The 19,302-nt window shown below is 50.4% G+C and overlaps 2 protein-coding genes across 6 annotated transcripts in view; one reads left to right on the top strand and one right to left on the bottom strand.

Moving 5' to 3' along the window:
- The first annotated feature begins 7,353 nt into the window (after positions 1-7,353).
- Positions 7,354-19,302, top strand: part of PIK3CD (phosphatidylinositol-4,5-bisphosphate 3-kinase catalytic subunit delta) — a 74,446-nt gene continuing 62,497 nt past the window's right edge. For 3 of the 5 annotated variants that reach the window (XM_017887962.1, XM_017887965.1, XM_017887966.1), the window contains exon 1: positions 7,354-7,433. The gene's annotated coding sequence lies outside the window, so the exon portion shown is untranslated. The remainder of the gene's footprint in view (positions 7,434-19,302) is intronic. The other 2 variants (XM_017887963.1, XM_017887964.1) reach the window with 2 other exon arrangements.
- On the bottom strand, positions 8,240-10,396 carry LOC108539356 (putative uncharacterized protein PIK3CD-AS1). The gene is made up of 2 exons (XM_017887967.1): positions 9,808-10,396; positions 8,240-9,653 (listed from the first exon to the last, which is right to left on the bottom strand). The coding sequence occupies exons 1-2, from the start codon at positions 10,275-10,277 to the stop codon at positions 9,362-9,364; spliced, it is 762 nt and encodes a 253-aa protein (XP_017743456.1). The 5' UTR covers positions 10,278-10,396; the 3' UTR covers positions 8,240-9,361.

The following is a 19,302-nucleotide window of genomic DNA, read 5'->3' on the forward strand; positions in this document are numbered from 1 at the left end:
GGAAGGAAGGGAGGGAGGGAGGGGAAGGAAAGAAAAACTCTTCTAGAGCAGAAACATCCAATCCTGCAAAGCCCAAAGATGCCGTTGTAGAATATAACTAGGATAGCTCAAAAACTCACATTTTCTGAGGGTGCCCTCTGTGTCAGGCACAGTTATAAGTGTTTTACATATATTAATTTATTTAATCCCAACAACAGTTCTGAAAGTTGAGCACCATTATTAGTGTCCCCAGGCTACAGATGAGGAAGCAGACGTGCAGAGAGGTTAAGTCACCTAAGGTCACACAGCTCCACAGTGGCAGGGCCAGGCAGTCTGGTTCCAAAGAAGGTGCTCTTAACCCCCAAGCTTCACCACACTTTTTCTGGCCAAAGTAAAAGGGTAAAGACTCGAGCTGGGTAGTTTCTGCCTCGCCTGGAAGGAAAAGACCCACACCCAGCAAAGGGGGCTTCCTGCCAGGATGGGGCGTGGAGGCAGGTGTCTGGAGTCCCTTGTGCAGGGGCTGAAGTGGGCTTCTCAAACTTGCAGCCCCCACTACATGGGTGCTCGGAATGGCTGCCCTGCGATAACCCTTCTTGTGGGCATGCGTGGGTGGTGGTGAAGCCACTCCGGCTTGAGCAGAGCAAAAATATTTGCAGTGTTTGTGAGAAGAAGCTGTGAGTTGCTTGGCTTTTGGAGGGGAAGTTCTGCAGGACAGGGTTACGGGAAAGAAGAAAGCCTGGGCTACAGTGGTGGCTCACGCCTGGAATCCCAGCATTTTGGGAGGCTGACTCAGGCGGATCACCTGAGGTCAGGAGTTTGAGACCAGCCTGGTCAGCATGGTGAAACTCTGTCTCTGCTAAAAATACAAACTTAGCTGGGCGTGGTGGCAGGCGCCTGTAGGTAGTTACAGCTACTTGGGAGGCTGAGGCAGGAGAATCACTTGAACCCAGGAAGCGGAGGTTGCAGTGAGCCGAGATCACGCCACTGCATTCCAGCCTGGGTGATGAGGAAGACTCCATCTCAAATAAATAAATAAATAAATAAATAAATAAATAAATAAAATAAAATAAAATAAAATAAATAAATAAATAAATTTAACCTTCAAGAACAGCCGCCATCGTTCCTCAAGTTCCTGACAGAATCGCTCGCTGCCTTCCTCTATGCAGTTTCTGAGCTCTCTCACTTTACCTGTTGTCATGTGCGCCTTGGAGGAAGCTACCTCAGGTTCCCTTTGAATTGTCAAAAAAATGAACTAGTTGCAGTGGAGAACGGACAGCAACCCTAGAAGAAAAATGGCCCCTTAGCTGCGGGAAAGTCAACCAACATGCGCTACTTACATCGGCTCTGTGGCCCTCTGCTCCTTTCTCAGGAAATTCATACTGATTGGGAAATACTTGGGCCACATTTGATGGAAGAGAAAAGAGGTGTTAGTCATTAAAGGGTGGGGCTGGTCAGCGGAGAACAGGCTTGGACGGGCAGAAGCACACTGCAGGCCCTTCCACAGAGCTTGCCCAGACCTCCAGCCCTATTTTCTTTTTTTTTTTTTTTTTTTGAGATGGAGTCTTGTTCTGTCACCCAAGCTGGAGTGCAGTGGTGCAACCTTGGCTCACTGCCACCTCTGCCTCCTGGGTTCAAGTGATCCTCCTGCCTCAGCCTCCTGAGTAGTTGGGATTACAGGCACCCATCACCATGCCCGGCTAATTTTTGTATTTTTAGTAGAGACGGGGTTTCTCCATGTTGGCCAGTCTAGTCGCGAACTCCTGACCTCAGGTGATCCACCTGCCAAAGTGCTGGGATTACAGGCGTGAGCCACCACTTGCCCAGCTTGAATGTTAAATTTAGCTTAAGCTTCCTGGTGCCCCAAGCAAAAGAGAGGGTCATGATAAGTCCCTAGGGTCATGGTCTCAAAAAGGAAGTGTATCAGGTTTTCAGGAAAGTGAAACTTCTATTTTTTTTTTTTTTTTTTTTTTTTAGATGAAGCTTTGCTCTTGTTGCCCAGGTTGGAGTGCAATGGCATGATCTCAGCTCACTGAGGCAACTCTCCTGCCTCAGCCTCCCAAGTAGCTGGGATTACAAGTGCCTGCCACCAGGAATGGGTTTTTTTGTTTTTGTTTTTGAGATAGAGTTTCGCTCTTGTTGCCCAGGCTGGAGTGCAATGGCATGATCTTGGCTCACTGCACCTCTCCTTCCCAGGTTTAAGCAATTCTCCTGCCTCAGCCTCCTAAGTAGCTGAGATTACAGGTGCCCACCACCACACCCGGCTAATGTTTTGTATTTTTAGTAGAGATAGAGTTTCACCTGTTGGCCAGGCTGGTCGTGAACTTCTGGCCTCAGGTGATCCGCCCACCTCAGCCTCCCAAAGTGCTGGGATTACAGGCGGGAGCCAACGCACCTAGCCAAAAGTGAAACTTCTTAGGATGGAGGCCTAACGAGACCCATGGCATGGTGAAAGTAGCAAGGATCTGGAAGAAGTTGTCATCATAGATATTTATAGACTGTGTGGCCCTGAAAAAGGACTCAACTTTCCTGAGCCTCAGTTTTCTCATCCGTAAATTGGCGATAAGATTTACCTTGCTGGGCAGTTGTGGTTATTCAGGGAGAAAATATAACTTCTCCTCAGTCCCCGTAAATTCGTAGTTGGGTCAGCCCGCTGTAACAAAAGACAGATTCACACGAAAACCAAGCAAGTTGATGAACACATGCAGTGCACATCACGAGGCAGAAACCGCAATGAAAGGTGACCCGAAGCAGTGGCTCAGAACTCCGGCTTATCCAGAATCTTTGACAAAGAAGAATGAATTTTCAAGAAGTGACAAGGGAAAGCAGCTTTAGGCTTCCAGAAACCGCAGGAAGGTAAATATATGGGAGAAAATGAATGGAGGAAGGTTTGTTTGTAGACTTTTCTGGTGTCTCCGAGCTGATAATCATTATCTCCAGTAAAGTAGAATTTATGTCCTGTATTTAGGCATGTAAAAAGTCAAGACTGAGCCAGGTGTGGTGGCTCGCACCTGTGGTTCCAGCGCTTTGGGAGGCCGAGGTGGGCAGATCACCTGAGGTCAGGAGTCGGAGACCAGCCTGGCCAACATGCTGAAACCCTGTCTCTACTAAAAATACAAAAATTAGGGCCGGGCTTGGTGGCTCACGCCTGTAATCCCAGCACTTTGGGAGGCTGAGGTGAGCGGATCATGAGGTCAGGAGTTTGAGACCAGCTTGGCTAACATAGTGAAACCTTGTCTCTACTAAAAATACAAAAAATTAGCCAGGCATGGTGGTATGCACCTGTAGTCCCAGCTACTCAGGAGGCTGAGGCAGGAAAAGCACTTGAACTCGGGAGACGGAGGTTGCAGTGAGCCAAAATCATGCCACTGCACTCCAGCCTGGGTGACAGAATGAGACTCCATCTCAAAAAAAAAAAAAAGCTGGGCATGGTGGCGGGCGCCTCTAGTCCCAGGTACTCAGGAGGCTGAGGTAGAATTGCTTGAACATGGGAGGTGAAGGTTGCAGTGAGTCGAGATTGTGTCATTGCACTCCAATCTCGGTTACAAAAGCAAGAGTCCGTCTGGAAAAAAAAAAAAAAGTCAAGACTGGCAGGGCATGATGGTTCACAGCTGTAATCCCAACACTTTGGGAGGCTGAGGCTGGCAGATTGCTTGAGTCCAGGAGTTTGAGAGCAGCCTGGGCAACATGACAAAACCCTGTCTCTACAAAAAAATTAGCCCGTGCCTGTACTCCCAGCTACTTGGGAGGCTGAGATGGGAGGGTCACTTGGGCCTAGGAGACAGAGGTTGCAATGAGCTGAGACTGCACTACCGCACTCCAGCCTGGGTGACAGAGTGAGACCCTGTCTCAAAATAATAATAAAACAATAATCATCTTTTAAAAGTCAAGATTATACAAATTTAGTTTACAGATCTTAGCTTTTATTCATGATTCTACTTACAATTATTATTATTTTTAGAGACATGGTCTCACTTTGTCACCCAGGCTGGATTGCAGAGGTGAGATCACAGCTCACTGCAACCTTGAATTTCTGGGCTCAAGTGATCCTCCCACCTCAGCCTCCCAAGTAGCTAAAACTACAGGCACATGCCACCATGCCTGGCTAATGTTTTATTTTTTGTAAAGATGAGGTCTCACTGTATTGCTCAGGCTGGTCTTGATCCTCTAGCCTCAGCCTCCCAAAATGTTGGAATTCCAGGCATGAGTCACCCTGGCCCACTCATGAGTCTAAAATTGGGAGTCCCACAGAACCGGGACAGGTTCAAAGGGCTTCAGTCAGCAACACAGAGTGTTTATGGATGGAAAACAGAAGTAAGCTATAGAGCTTAATTGGTTACAGTGTTTGCTTTGTTTGAATCAGTTGGCTACCTAAGATCTACTAAAGCTCAGCTGTTGTAACTGACAAAAACTCAGCTATTTGCTACATGTGTATACTCTTAAGTTAATTAGTTTCATTTAGCATGAGTGACTCCATATTGGTTTGGTCTGCTGGACCCGGTACATGGGTCTTGTCCCAATCAATGGCCTCCTGCAAATTTTATTTAATAGGCAGAAAGGGGGAGAGGATAGAAAGATCTCTTCATCTGCTTGCTGCTTCTTAATTGCCTTCAGCTCAAAAATATTTATGTCAAAGAGGTATATTTTGGGGGGACATATTCTGGTTTCCTTCACGGGGATCAAAGAGAACAATATGTAAGGCACATCTTAGCGCTTGGCAACTTGGCATGCCTCATTCTCCTGGCAGCGTCTTGCATAGTAAAAAGCATGATTTGAATTGCTGTCAGCAAATACATATTCAATGAAGAATTCCTTTGGAAGATGCAAAATCATTCCTCATTTGGCTCTTTCTTGCAACAAACTCTGAAGACCAGAGAGCAGCACTGAAACTGCAGCCTAGCAAAAGCATGGTTAGGGCCAGGTGTTAGGAAGCCGCAGGACAGGCTGCTTGGTCGGTCGTTAGAGTTCCTTCTGAAATGTCCATTTCTTTTCTGGCTCTTGGCATCCTTGAAGGAGGCTAGAGACTGCTGCTAAGGCCCAGTGGTCGGAGCCTGGGGTAGGCATGAGACTGTGAGCCTCAGACGCTCCACTAGGAAGGATGTTAGTATGCATTCCTGGGGACAGGTCCAACGTTCCTTCCAAAAGGGACCCGTGGTCCTTCCTGGCTCCTCTGCAAGTGTCCACTGGAGAATATAGAACCTGTAGCCTGCATCTTAGAAAACCTGGACCAGGCTGGGCACAGTGGCTTATGCCTGTAATCCCAGCACTTTCGGAGGCTGAGGCGGGCAGATCACCTGAGGTCTGAGTTTCAGACCAGCCTGGCCAACATGGTGAAACCCCGTCTCTACTAAAAAATACAAAAATTAACCAGCCATGGTGGCACGCACCTGCAGTCCCAGCTACTTGGGAGACTGAGACATGAGAATCGCTTGAACCCAGGAGGCAAGGTTGCAGTGAGCCGAGATCATGCCACTGCACTCCAGCCTGGGTGACAGAGCAAGACCCTGTCTCAAAAAACAGAAAAACAAAAAACAAAAACCTGGGACAATTTAGAAAGCCGCTCCATCTTACCCAAGCCCTCTCCCCTTTCCTGGCTGGAATAATGGTCTCTGGGCCTCTCTCTGTCTCTCTTTTTTTTTTTTTTTCGAGGCAGAATCTCACTCTGTCACCCAGGCTGGAGTGCAGTGGAACAGTTATGGCTCACTGCAGCCTCGACCTCCAGGGCTCAGGTGATCCTTCCACCTCAGCCTCCCGAGAAGCTGGAACTACAGGTGCACACCACTACACCGGCTAATTTTTTCTATTTTTTTTTTTGTAGAGACTGGGTTTTGCCATGTCACCCAGGCTAGTCTTAAACTCCTGGCCTCAAGTGATCCTCCAGCCTCGTCCTCCCAAAGTGCTGGGACTACAGGCATGAGCCATCATACCTGACCTGGGCCTCTGCTTGTTGCAGCCTCTGGAGCCAGCAGGCACAGGGCCCAAGGTGGTCCTGAGAGGCCCAGGCATCTCTTGGGTAGAAAAAGTCCTTCTCGCCGGGTGTGGTGGCTCATGCCCGTAATCCCAGCACTTTTGGAGGCCGAAGCGGGCAGATCACGAGGTCAGGAAATCAAGACCATCCTGACTAACACAGTGAAACCCCATCTCTACTAAAAATGCAAAAAATAAACTGGGCATGGTGGGGGGCGCCTGTAGTCCCAGCTACTTGGGAGGCTGAGGAAGGAGAATGGTGTGAACCCGGGAGGCAGAGGTTGCAATGAGCTGAGATCGCACCACTGCACTCCAGCCTGGGTGACAGAGCGAGACTCTGTCTCAAAAAAAAAGGAGAAAAGAAAAGAAGAAGAAAAGAATAGAGGCTTGGGATCCTGGGGAGGTGGTACACAAGTTAAGGGAGAGTGAGGGGAGAAGAGGGTACAGTGAATGAAGCTTGTCTTCTTATGCAGATAAAATTTTTCAGGTAAGAAAAGTTAGCTCTGAACAGCCCTCTGCCTGATACTAATACTTTACCAATGGAGATTTTCCTTTTCTGTTTTTGACACAGGGTCTCACTTTGCTTCCCAGGCTGGAGTGCAGTGGTGCAATCATGGATCACTGTAGCCTCCATCTCCCTGGCTCAAGCCATCCTCCCACCTCAGCCTCCCGAGTAGCTGGGACTACAATGTGTGCACCACCACGACTAGCTACTTTTTAAATTTTTTGTAGAGACAGGGGTTTCCCTATGTTGCCCAGGCTGGCCCGAATTCCTGCGCTCAAGCGATCCTCCCACCTCGGCCTCCCAAATTGCTGGGACTGCAGGAGTGAGCCACAGTGCCAAGCCTGGAGATTTTCTTTATATACATAAATCATTTTACAAAAGGACAGCCTTTCAGAGCTACTCCTAGGCCTTCAGTTTCTAAGAATAATCCCTTCAAAATATGCTGAAGAAGTACATTTTGGGGTGGCACATGCTGGTCTCCCACAGTCATATTTTGGGTGTGTGTCCTGAGCCCCAACACTGGTCACCTCGCAGTGGCGCTTGGGGTCCCTGGGTGCCTAGAGCTGCAGGTTACCCCTTCTCTCTCTCCCGCTCTCAGCCTTTCTCCCGCTGCTGTTGAAATTCTTTCCTGCGTGAAGAAGGGGCGCTTAGGACCTTTATATGGTCGTTTTCCTTTGCATAAAAAGAAAACTTGTTTTGTAGAAGGGCAAGGTGCAGCTTCCAGAGGCACCTGGGATGATGCCCCTCTAGCAGTAGGCGAGCTTGGGGGTGTGGGCGGCGGGGAAAGGCGAGGCCCTGGGGGACCTGTTGTTTTCCTGTTGTAAGTGAAAAGGAAACAAAGTGGGAAGTGGAGTGTGCCGGCTGGCGGCAGGCGGGGCGCCCCGCCGCGCCCCGCCTCCCTCCCTCGAGGCTCACTCGCGCCCAGCGCCGTCGCTCCGAGCGGCCGCGAGCCGAGCTGCCCAGCCCTGCCAGCTGCGCCAGGACGGTAAGCGATCGCCGCGGGCTGCATCAGGGGAGGTCGGAAGAGGACCGCGGCCAGGGGCTTTGGGAGCCGCGGCTGCGCTCGGGGCCGTGGGGCTGGCTGGCGGGCGTCTCTCCGGCACACACAGCCCATGCGCCCTGGCCCTGGGCACCTCCCTGCGTCTAGCGAGCCGGGCCCTGGGAGCCCCGGGGACCGGGCTGCTGGGACCTGAGCGGGGCCTGCCCTAGAGGCCCCGGGCCGTCCCCCGTGGGCCCGCCGAGAGGGGCGCGCGCAGCTCTCCGGCGCCTGCACTGCGCGCCTTGCCCGCCTGGCCCGGCGGCTGGGTTTCGGCTGAGCTCCCAGCGGCGGTGCGGCCTCCGGTGCGCCGGCCAAGGCAAGAGGAAACTGGAAGCGCTCAGCGCGTGCGCCCGCTCCGAGCGCTGGCGAGAGGACCAGGGACCTCCTCTGTACGGCGGCTGGGTCCACAGAGAGCGCGCTGGCGGTGTCGCCCGAGTGCCCTGGCGCGGAGAGAGGGCTGCGCACAGTTCGCCGGCGCCCGGGTCCTGTGCGCCCTTCCCAGCCCGGGCAAGTGGGGAGCGGAGCTGCAGAGGGACCGGGGTGGAAGTTTCCGGGGCTTCCTCCCGGCTTGTGGACCCGCGCCCCGCCTCCCCGTCCCGAGCCGCCCGCGCTGTTCGCAGCGTTTGCTGCAGCGGCGCAGGCAAGATAGCTCCGGATCTGCGGCCGAGCCGGGGTTACGCCGGCAAAACCGCCCCCAGCTTTGCATTTCCGGACTTTTTTATAAAATACTCTTACCCGTAATTCAGCCTGAATGAGGCTTTTTAAAAAAATCGAGTTTCCTGTTTTTATTTAGGCTTCCTCATCTGCACCTCCTCCTTTGAGATAGGGAAGAGGGGAACTGGCATGACCTTTCGTGGGCACCAGGATGGGGGCGTTGCGGGGGGGGGAGACTGGGGTCCAGAGAACCAGGGAAGGGCCGCTGGGAGGTCCCGAAAAGTGCGCTCTGGGTGGGGCGAGGGTGAAGCAGGTAGGGGCGAGATTTCCGGAGTCGCGGGTGGGGGGCGCCCTGGAGCGGCCAAGGTGCAGTTTCCTTGCGTGGCCCCCCAGGGATCTGCCCAGTTTGCGGATGGAGCGCGGGGCTGATGGGCCAGCTCTCTCTTGGTGTAGGTGTTCCCTGGAAGGAGGGACCTGCGGATCTTGAACCCCACCAGACTCCATTAAGGGGGCTTTCTCCCCCCGGCTCCTGAGAAGTCCCACCTCTGAAATGCTGGGCACAGCCGCGCGTGGATGTGGGGCGGTTGTGCCGTGGGTTGGAGTGGGAGGGGGCTATTTTTCTTCACTCAGGGCTCTCGGAGGGGAAGGTTTACTGCTCCGAAGGACTTTGAAACCAAGGGCTAACCCCCTGCTCTCTTCCAGGAGTGCCTGACGGTGCCTTGGTGTTCTTGGCAATTGAATGGTACCATAGGGACATTACTCCCCAAAGAACTGGTCGTTCTTACCTAGGTGATTTCAGATGGACAACCGTAGGAACTGAGTGGTGTTGTCTTCGTTTTACAGTTAAGGCAACGAAGGCTCAGAAAAGTTAAATAACTCACCAACCCACACAGTTTACAAGTAGCTCCTCCAGAATCCCAGCTCTTTCCGACGCCAGCGCGTTTAATCATCTGGGGGTGCCGTTGCTGGCGGGGTAAGGAGAATATCCTAGTAATTATCTTGGGGGGATTTGGAGGGGACGACTTTCCAGAGGCACCCTCTAAGATACCCTTGAGACTCCTCTGTAACACCCGCTGCTGCCATTCACACCCCCTCCCCAATTTGATTGATGTGTTGAGTGGGGCGGAAGGTTCTTTTGGTTGATGAGGCTGCGACCAAACGCAAGGAGATATAAATAGAGCTTTCTCTTTGGCTCTCTCTAGAGCAGAAATGCCAACCCCTTAGCATTTCCATGGCCTGCTGGAGTTTCGTTTCTTGATATTAGGATTCCAGCCATCTTGGCTGGTGAGAGGCCTGCTGGCGGCTTCCCGGGCTTGGTCCTCTTTTGGTACTTGCACAGAATGATGGAAGACACTGGAGTGGGCTGGAGGAGTGCTCTTAAATCCCGGTTGTGGCTGAGAGCGGTAGCTCATACCTGTCATCCCAGAGCTTTGGGAGCCCCAGACGGGAGGATCACTTGAAGCCAGGAGTTCAAGGTTATTGTAAGCTATTACAGTGCCACTGCGCTCCCGCCTGGGTGACAGAGCAAGAGCCCATCTCTGAAAAATACAACACAACAACCCAGTTGCCTGCTCGAGAGACAACTAAGCTAGCCTCCTTCTGAGCCCCACTTCCCCCACCCCTCAGCCCGTGTTCAGAAACAGACTACATTGGCCACACTGCTCACTTAGATGTTTCTGGAATTAAGTCACGTGCCCCAGAGGTACTCCCGACCACGCGGATGTCCCCTTCTAGCAGGAAAAGCGCGTTTCTGCGTTTGTGCAGCCTCAGTCCACGCTGCCAGGTCTTTGCACTAAGCTGTGGGCTCCGTTTCTCCTCCGGTACTATGTTTAGCAAGTATTTCCTGAGATCCCACGGGGGCCCAGGGGCTATGCTAAGAACAGAGCAGGCAGAGTGGGAGGGCATCGGCCCCTGGGGGGTTACGGGACGGACAGTCCCCCAGTGGTTGGAGGCCAGCCCCCAGAGCCAGTCCGCTTTCGCACAAGAGTGTCCGATGGAATTCATGGGGTGGGAGTGGGGATGGTGAGAGTCGGTTCCTGCTTCACCTTGTTTTTCTTCAATTGCACAGTGAAAGGGAGAAGTGAATGTGCAACGGATGAAGCAATTCCCCTTTGGCTGGGTTATTTTCAAAACCATTTTTGTGTAGAGAGCAGTTCCCTCCCTCCCTGAGGCCAGCTGCTGGTGTGGGCCTGATGGTGGGGTTTGGGGCCCCAGCAAATGTTTCCTTAACGTGGGGCCTTCAGAAAGTTCTTTCAGGTCAGGCGCGGTGGCTCACGCCTGTAATCCCAGCACTTTGGGAGGCCGAGGTGAGTGGATCACTTGAGGTCAGGAGTTCAAGACCATCTTGGCCAACATGGTGAATCCCTGTCTCTACAAAAAATGCAAAAAAAATTAGCTGGGTGTGGTGATGCGCACCTGTAATCCCAGCTACTTGGGAGGTGGAGGCAGGAGAATTGCTTCGACCCAGGAGGTGGAGGTTGCAGTGAGCTGAGAGTGTGCTACTACACTCCAGCCTGGGCAACAGAGTGAGACTCCATCTCAAAAAAAAAAAAAAAGAAAAAAAGAAAAAAAGCTCTTTCAGCCAGAAGGGTGGCTTCAGCTATTCCCCAGGGGACAAGCGTGTCTCCCAGCAAAGCTGTTAGAGAAGATAGTCTAGAAGCAGTGCCCCAGGATGGATGAGACAAGCAAGGGCCCTGTCCACTGGAGGATGGCAGAGCCTGGCTTGTTTGAGAGGGAGGAAAATATTGTCATCTTGGTACTGGTGACAGTGTTTCATAATTAGTGAAGGTTGCAAAACGCCACGTTTCTCTCCCTACAGTTAACACTAACACTGAATTGTCTTTAATTTGGTTGGTGGAAATCCCCGGCAATCATATCAGAAATGCTGCCAGTTTCAAGATGGAAAAAATAAAAAACCCAGGAACCCCTCGCCACCCTTTTTTTATTGCAGCTAAACACTGTGGCTCTCTGTGGGTCCTACCAAAATAATGGGCCACCCTCCCCTACCTGAGGGCCAGCACAGTCCCTGGGGCCTGTGAAAGTTCCTCTTCCGGCTGCGCTGGCTGGATATGCGTGAAACTCCCCTCCCTCCCCAGAAGTGACAACCTCACCACCTCGGATAAGGGTCAGGACTCCTGGAAATGGGTCCCTTTTCCTATTATTTTCTTTTTTCTTCTTTCTTTCTTTTTCTTTTTTTTTTTTTGAGATGGAGTCTCACTTTGTTGCCCAGGCTGGAGTGCAGCGGTGTGATCTCGGCTCACTGCAACCTCTGCCTCCCAGGTTCAAGCGATTCTCCCACCTCAACCACCCAAGTAGCTAGGATTACAGACATGCGCCACTATGGCCAACTATTTTTAATATTTTTAGCAGAGACGGTGTTTTGCCATGTTGGCCAGGCTGGTCTCAAACTCCTGACCTCAGGTGATCCGTCCACCTTGGCCTCCCAAAGTGCTAGGTTTAAAGGCGTGAGCCACCATGCCCAGCCTTCCTATTGCATTCTGAGCACAGGGGGAGTGATCACAGTGAAGGGTGCGGCATTTCTAAAATGGTATTTCAGTTGGCTTCTGTTTCACTCATATTGGGGGAAATTGCTTCCACTTAGAGAAAATGCCGGAAGAGTGGGAGGTGCCAGGAGTAGGGTGGGGGAGGAGGAGATGCAGAAAGGGATGGACCTTTTTGGGATTTTTTGTCCTGGAGGGATGCTGTACAGGTTGAATATCCCTTATCCAAAATGCTTGGGACCAGAAATGGGTTGGATTTTGGATTTTGGAATATTTGCATTATATGCTTACCAACTGGGCATTCCAAATCCAAATGTCTGACATCTGAAATGCTCCAAAGAGTGGCCGGGCGCAGCAGCTCACGCCTGTAATCCCAGCACTTTGGGAGGCTGAGGCGGGCGGATCACCAGGTCAGGAGATCAAGACCATCCTGGCTAACATGGTGAAATCCCGTCTCTACTGAAAATACAAAAAATTAGCCGGGCGTGGCAGCGGGTGCCTGTAGTCCCAGCTACTCTGGAGGCTGAGGCAGGAGAATGGCATGAACCCGGGAGGAGGAGCTTGCAGTGAGCCGAGATGGCTCCACTGTGCTCCAGCCTGGGTGACAGAGCAATACTCCGTCTCAAAAAAATAAATAAAATAAAATAAAATGCTCCAAAGAGTTTTGTATTCGATCATGGTTTCAGATTTTGAAACGTTTTAGATTTCAGATTTGGGATGCTCAACTGTTGTTAACCTCCTGTAGTTGCTGTAATAAATGACCTCAAACTTTGTGGCTTAAAACAACAGAAATGTGCATGCTTATAGTTTCAGCTACTTGGGAGGCTGAGGTGGGAGGATCATTTGTGCCCAGGAGTTTGAGGCTGCAGTGAGCTATGATGGAGTCTGTGAGTAGCCATGACACTACAACCTGGGCAACATCGCGAGATCCTGTCACTAAAAGAAAATAACAGAAATGGGCTGGGTGTGGTGGCTTACGCCTGTAATCCCAGCACTTCGGGAGGCTGAGGTGGGCAGATCACTTGAGGTCAGGAGTTCGAGACCAACCTGGCCAAAATGGTGAAGCCCCGTCTCTACTAAAAATACAAAAATTAGCCAGGCGTGGTGGCACATGCCTGTAGTCCCAGCTATTTGCGAGGCTGAGACAGGAGAATCTCTTGAACCCAGGAGGCAGAGGTTGCAGTGAGCTAGACTGCACCACTGCACTCTAGCCTGGGTGACAGAGCGAAACTCCATCTCAAAAAAAAAAAAGAAATGTATTCTCTCACAGTTCTGGAGGCCAGAAGTTAACAATTAAGTCATCAGCAAGGCCTCACTCCCTCTGGGGCTGTAGGGGATAATCCTTCTTTGCTTTTCCTTCTGGAGGCTACAGCGTATCTTGGCCTGTGGCTGCATCACTCCAGTCTCTGCCTCCGTCTTCACAAGGGCGTCTCCTCCATGTGTCTGGGTCTCTGTCTGTCTTTTATAAGGACGCTTGTCTTTGGATTTAGGGCTCCCTCGGAGAATTCAGGTAGAAATCATTTCAGGATCCTTAACTTACTTACATCAGCAAAGACCCATTTTCCACATTATTCTTTTTCCAGATAATGTCCATGTCCTGGGGTTAAGACCTAGCTTTGTGGGGCTACCATTCAGCCCACTGCAGATAAACAGGAATGTCTTTCTGTGTTTCCTGGGGACAGTGGGGAATGCTGTTATCTTAGCAGGGAAGCTGCCCTGTTCTGCCACTTTCCCCTGGGTGACTTTAGGCAAAGATGTCAGAGTGCCTGGTGATCTCTGCTGGACCGTTGACCCCGGCCTCCTTCCTGCTTGCCGTTCCCCAACTTTTATGAACTGGCAGCCCACCCCACCCCCTCCTCACCCCACCCCTAACCTCCTGGGCTAACTTCTGGAGCTCAGGAGGAGAAATGCTTCTCTTACTTTCCGTCTCCAACAAACTCCTCCCTCTTTATCTTCAACAACAATCCCTGCCCTCTGCAGCCCGTTCCCAGCCCAGGACTGCTCTCTCTCTCTGAGATCACACAGCCTCTCACATTTTGAACTTTCGTCTGTTGGGCAGCCACTGGCAGAGTCAGGGGAGGGCTCAGATGGGGACACAGATGCTGCTCTGTTCCCACCTCTTACCCCAGGACATGGTATGGGGCTAGTGGCACTGGGAGGGGTTTGGGGAGCCCCGTTCATCATTGAAGTTTGTGGGAGGGGTGGATAAGGACATGGGAGAATGACTGGGTGAGGTGCTCCGGGGCTCTCGGGAAGGGCTGGGCCCCCCTCTTGCGTCAGGCACAGTGGGGGCATTGCTCTTGTCTGTGTTGGTCATGAAATCTGGAAGAAGTGCTTTCTTATCAATAGGGAAGCATAGTCGGCCTTGTTTTTGAACCTTTGGCAAACCATTTATGGCTAGGCAGGGTGGTTCATGCTTGTATTCCTAACACTTTGGGAGGCTAGGGAAGGAGGAACATTTGAGCCTAGGAGTTTGAGACCAGCCTGGGCAATACAGTGAGACCCCCATCTCTGCAAAAAATAAAAACAAATTAGCTGGGCGTTGCGACGCACGCCTGTAGCCCCAGCTACGTGGGAGACTAAGGTGGGAGGATTACGTGAGTCCAGGAATTTAAGGCTGCAGTGAGCTATGATTGCAACACTGCACTCCAGCCTGGGTGACAGAGCGAGACCCTGTCTCAGAAAAAAAAAAAAAAAAAAAAAAGTCATTTATGTCCAGGTGAGGGTGGGGCTGGGTGAGGTGGTGGTTTGAGGGGGATTGCCACATGGAAGAGAATGTACTGTCTTTGAAGTCAGATGAACTGGGTTTTTTCCCAGCCACTTTTTTTTTTTTTGAGGCAGAGTCTCACTCTGTTGCCCAGGCTGGAGTGCAGTGCAGGCTGGAGTGCAGTGGTGGGATCTTGGCTCACTGCAACCTCCGCCTCCCAGGTTCAAGTGATTCTTCTGCCTCAGCCTCCTGAGTAACTGAGATTACAGGCACATGCCACTATACCTGGCTAATTTTTGTAGTTTTAGTAGAGACGGGGTTTTGCCATGTTGGCCAGGCTGGTCTCAAACTCCTGACCTCAGGTGATCCACCCGCCTTGGCCTCCCAAAGTGCTGGGCCTAGCCACTCAGCCACCTTTTATCTGCTGGGTGACCTTGGGCAAGTCGCTGAACCCATCAGAACCTCAGAGTCCAGTTGTAACACTGAGATAGCAATACCTACCTGTTAGTCTTGAGGATTTTGTATATTATCCTGTGTAAAGTGCCAGGCACATAGCAATCCATGCGGTATCTGCAAAGGAGCTGGTGTGGAGTGGATTAGAAACAGAAGCCGTTTGTTGTCATCCCTCTTGCCCAACACAGCGGTTGCCCATTTGGGTGTCCTTTCCATTAACTTCTCTTGGACATGCATTTTAACTCAGTTGTAACTACGAGAACACATGGACACAGGGAGGGGAGCAACACACACTGGGGCTTGTTGGTGAGGGGTGGGGGGTGGGAGAGATCAGGATAAATAGCTAATGCATGCAGGGCTTGATACCCAGGTGATGGGTTGATAGGTGCAGCAAATCACCATGGCACACGTTTACCTATGGAGCAAACCTGAATGTCCTGCACATGTATCCCAGAACTTAAAATAAGATAAAAAATAGGCCGGGCGCAGTGACTTACGCCTGTAATCCCAGCACTTTGGGAGGCTGAGGCGGGGGGATCACGAGGTCAGGAGATCGAGACCATCCTGGCTAACACGGTGAAACCCTGTGTCTACTAAAAAAATACAAAAAAATTAGCCAGGCATGGTGGCGGGCACCTGTGGTCCCAGCTACTCGGGAGGCTGAGGCAGGAGAATGGCGTGAACCCAGGAGGTGGAGCTTGCAGTGAGCTGGGATAGCGCCACTGCACTCCAGCCTGGGCAACAGAGCAAGACTCCATCTCAAAAAATAATAATAATAATAAATAAAAAATAATTTAGTTGTAATTAGTAGGCATATGGTTTTATCTTAATTTTCATGTTTTAATTTAAAATATACATAACATAAAATTTACCATTTTAAGCATTTTTAAGAGTACAGTTCTGTGGGATTTAGTACATTCACACTATTGTGCAACCGTCACCACCACCCACCCCCAGACATTTTTTTCATGTTGCAAAATTGAAATTCTTTTCCCCTTAAACACTAACTCCCCTCTCCTCCCAACCCTGGCAGCCATTCTGCTGTCTCTGTGCTTTTGACAACTCTAGGTACTGCACAGGAGTGGAATCCTCCAGTATTTGTCTTTTTAAGGCTGGCTTCATTAATTTAGCATATGCTTTCTTGACACTTAATCCCTGTGGGGGCAAGTTTCAGAATTTCTTTCATTTTAAGGCTGGACATTCCAGTGTGTGTAGATACTACATTCTTTTTTTTTTTTTTTTTTTTTTTTTGAGACAGTGTCTTGCTCTGTCACCCAGGCTGGAGTGCAGTGACGTGATCTCAGCCTCACTGCAATCTCCGCCTCCCTGATTCAAGCAATTCTCCTGCCTCGGCCTCCTGAGTAGCTGGAATTACAGGTATGCACCACTACACCTGGCTAATTTTTGTATTTTTTTTGAGACAGATTTTCACTCTTGTCACCCAGGCTGGAGTGCAATGGTGCGATCTCGGCTCACCGCAGCCTCCGCCTCTCAGGTTTAAGTGATTCTCCTGCCTCGGCCTCCCGAGTAGCTGGGAGTACAGGCATGTGCCACCACACCCAGCTAGTTTTGTATTTTTAGCAGAGACGGAGTTTCTCCGTGTTGGTCAGGCTGGTCTCAAACTCCTGACCTCAAACGATCTGCTTGCCTCAGCTTCCCAAAGTGCTGGGATTACAGGCATGAGCCACTGCGCCCGGCCAGGAGCATGTTCTTTTGTTCATTCACCTGATGGGCACTTGTGTTGCTCCCACTTTATGACTCCTGTGAATAATGCTGCACTGTGAACATGGGTGGACAGATATCTGTTGAAGTCCCTGCTTTCAGTTCTCTCGGGTATATACCCAAATTGCTGGATCATATGATAATTCAGTTTTTAATTTTTTTGAGCAGCTAGGCATGTGCTTTTGGAATTGGCTATTTTTCACTTAACATTGGCTCATTAGCAGTTTTCCACATTGCTTCATAACCTACACATCCTTTTTAGTGGCAGTGTAAGTGCCATTGAGCTGCTATTGGGAAGAAAGAAAAAATCACAGTCATTATACCAGTGTACTCCTCCCTCAGCAAGAATTATAGTCATACTGTCATCGTCCCCACCCTCCTTCCCCAGATCCACCAGGAAAACAGGAATAGCACATGGGGACACTCCTTAGTGCCTCCCAGGCTGAGTGTGGGCACACACTGGGGGAGGCAGGTGAGCCACCCCTTCATGCCTTCGTCTCTCCACTTCAGCCAGCCAGCCTTTCAGCTGCCAGTTCTACTTTTTTCTTTTTTCCATTTTAGCAGTTTTAAGGAAAGTTTGTATATAAGATGACTTTATTCTTGCATCTGTTAATTATTTCTTTCTTGTATTTGCCTCTTTCATTTCCTACATGGTGAGATTTGGCTTTCCATTCAAGGATTTTTTTCTTTCTTTCTTTCTTTCTTTCTTTTTTTTTTTTTTGAGACAGAGTCTTGCTCTGTCACCCAGGCTGGAGTGCAGTGGCATGATCTTGGCTCACTGCAACCTCCACCTCCCGGGTTCCAGTGATTCTCCTGCCTCAATCTCCCGAGTAGCTGGGATTACAGGCATGCGCCACCACGCCCAGCTAATTTGTATGTTTTTAGTAGAGATGGGGTTTCGTCATGTTGGACAGGCTGGTCTTGAACTCCTGACCTCAAGTGATCCACCCGCCTTGGTCTCCCAAAGTGCTGGGATTACAGGCCTTGAGCCACTGTGCCTGACCACGCCCAGCTAATTTTTGTATTTTTAGTAGAGATGGGGTTTCATCATGTTGGCCAGGCTGGTCTCAAATTCCTGACCTCAGGTGAGCCACCTGCCTCGGCCTCCCAAAATGCTGGGATTACAAGCATGAGCCACCATACCCAGCCAAGGATTTTTCTTTTCTTTTCTTTTTTTCTTTTGAGATAGGGTCTCATTCTGTTGCCCAGGATAGAGTGCAGTGGTGCAATCACAGCTTACTGCAGCCTCGACTACCTGGGCTCAAGTGATTCTCCTGCCTCAGCCTCTGGAGTAGCTTGGATTGTAGGTGCATGCCACCACGCCCAGCTAATTAAATTTTTTTTTTTTTTTTTAGTAGCAGTCGGGTGTGGTGGCTCACACCTGTAATCCCAGCACTTTTTGAGGCCAGAGCAGGTGGATTACTTAAGATCAGGAGTTTGAAACCAGCATGGCCAACATGGTGAAACCCTATCTCTACAAAAAAAATACAAAAATGGACCAGGCGCGGTGGCTCACACCTGTAATCCCAGCACTTTGGGAGGCTGAGGCGGGCAGATCATGAGGTTAAGAGATCGAGACCATCCTGGCTAACACGGTGAAACCCCACCTCTAGTAAAAATACAAAAAGTTAGCTGGGCGTGGGTGGCGGGCGCCTGTGGTCCCAGCTACTTGGGAGGCTGAGGCAGGAGAATGATGTGAACCTGGGAGGCGGAGCTCGCAGTGAGCTGAGATTGTGCCACTGCCCTCCAGCCTGGGCGACAGAGTGAGGCTGTGTCTCAAAAATGAATGAATGAATAAATAAATAAATAAATAAATAAATAAGCCAAACATGGTGGTGCATGCCTGTAGTCCTAGCTACTTGGGAGGCTGAGGCAGGAAAATCACTTGAACCCTTAACTTGGGAGGTGGAGATTGCAGTGAGCTGAGATTGTGCCACTGCACTCCAACCTGGGCGACAGAGCAAGACTCAATCTCAAAAAAAAAATTTTTTTTTTTAGAAGAGACAAGGTCTTGCTGTGTTGCCCAGGCTGGTCTTGAACTCCTTAGCTCAAGAGATCCTTTTGTCTTGGCCTGACAAAGTGCTGGGATTACACGCATGTGCTACCACACCTGGCCCATTTAAGGATCTTTTTGTGGTCATTGTCCAGTGTTAGCCTAATGGTAACACCCTGGCTGGGATGAATGCTGGCGTGGCTGGGATGAATGCTGGCGTGGCTGGGATGAATGCTGGCATGGACGGTTATGCCATTAGACTTTCCCCCTGCACTCATTCAGTGTAGATGACGTATTTCTTCCTTTAAACCTGGACCACTTTGCCGATCTGCTGGCCTTTATAGTGTCCTCACACAACCTGAACTTAGGCTTTTGCCTCAGCTCTTTGGAAAGAGGGGACGACATAATCTCTCTTTCTGCAAATATGGGAAGGTGCATAAAAATGCCTTTTGTGGTTCTTGCTGTGGTCCTAAGTCACAAAAGCTTTGAACTTAATTTGGGCCACTCCGCCTTGGGTGATGGCCACAAAACGGGAGAGCGGTTCCATTTCTTTTTTCTTTCTCTTTTTCTTTTTTCTTTCTTTCTTTCTTTCTGTCTTTTTTTTTTTTTTTTTTTTTTTTTTTAGACACAGTCACACTCTATCGCCCAGGCTGGAGTGCAGTGGCGCCATCTCGGCTCACTGCAACCTCCACCTCAGGGGTGCAAACAACTCTCCTGCTTCAGCTTCCTGAGTAAGTGGGACTACAAGTGTGCGTCACCATGCCCAGCTAATTTTTTTTTTTTTTT

The sequence above is a fragment of the Rhinopithecus bieti genome, unplaced genomic scaffold (genome assembly GCF_001698545.2).
Source record: "Rhinopithecus bieti isolate Rb0 unplaced genomic scaffold, ASM169854v2 scaffold_16234, whole genome shotgun sequence".
Taxonomy (NCBI): domain Eukaryota; kingdom Metazoa; phylum Chordata; class Mammalia; order Primates; family Cercopithecidae; genus Rhinopithecus; species Rhinopithecus bieti.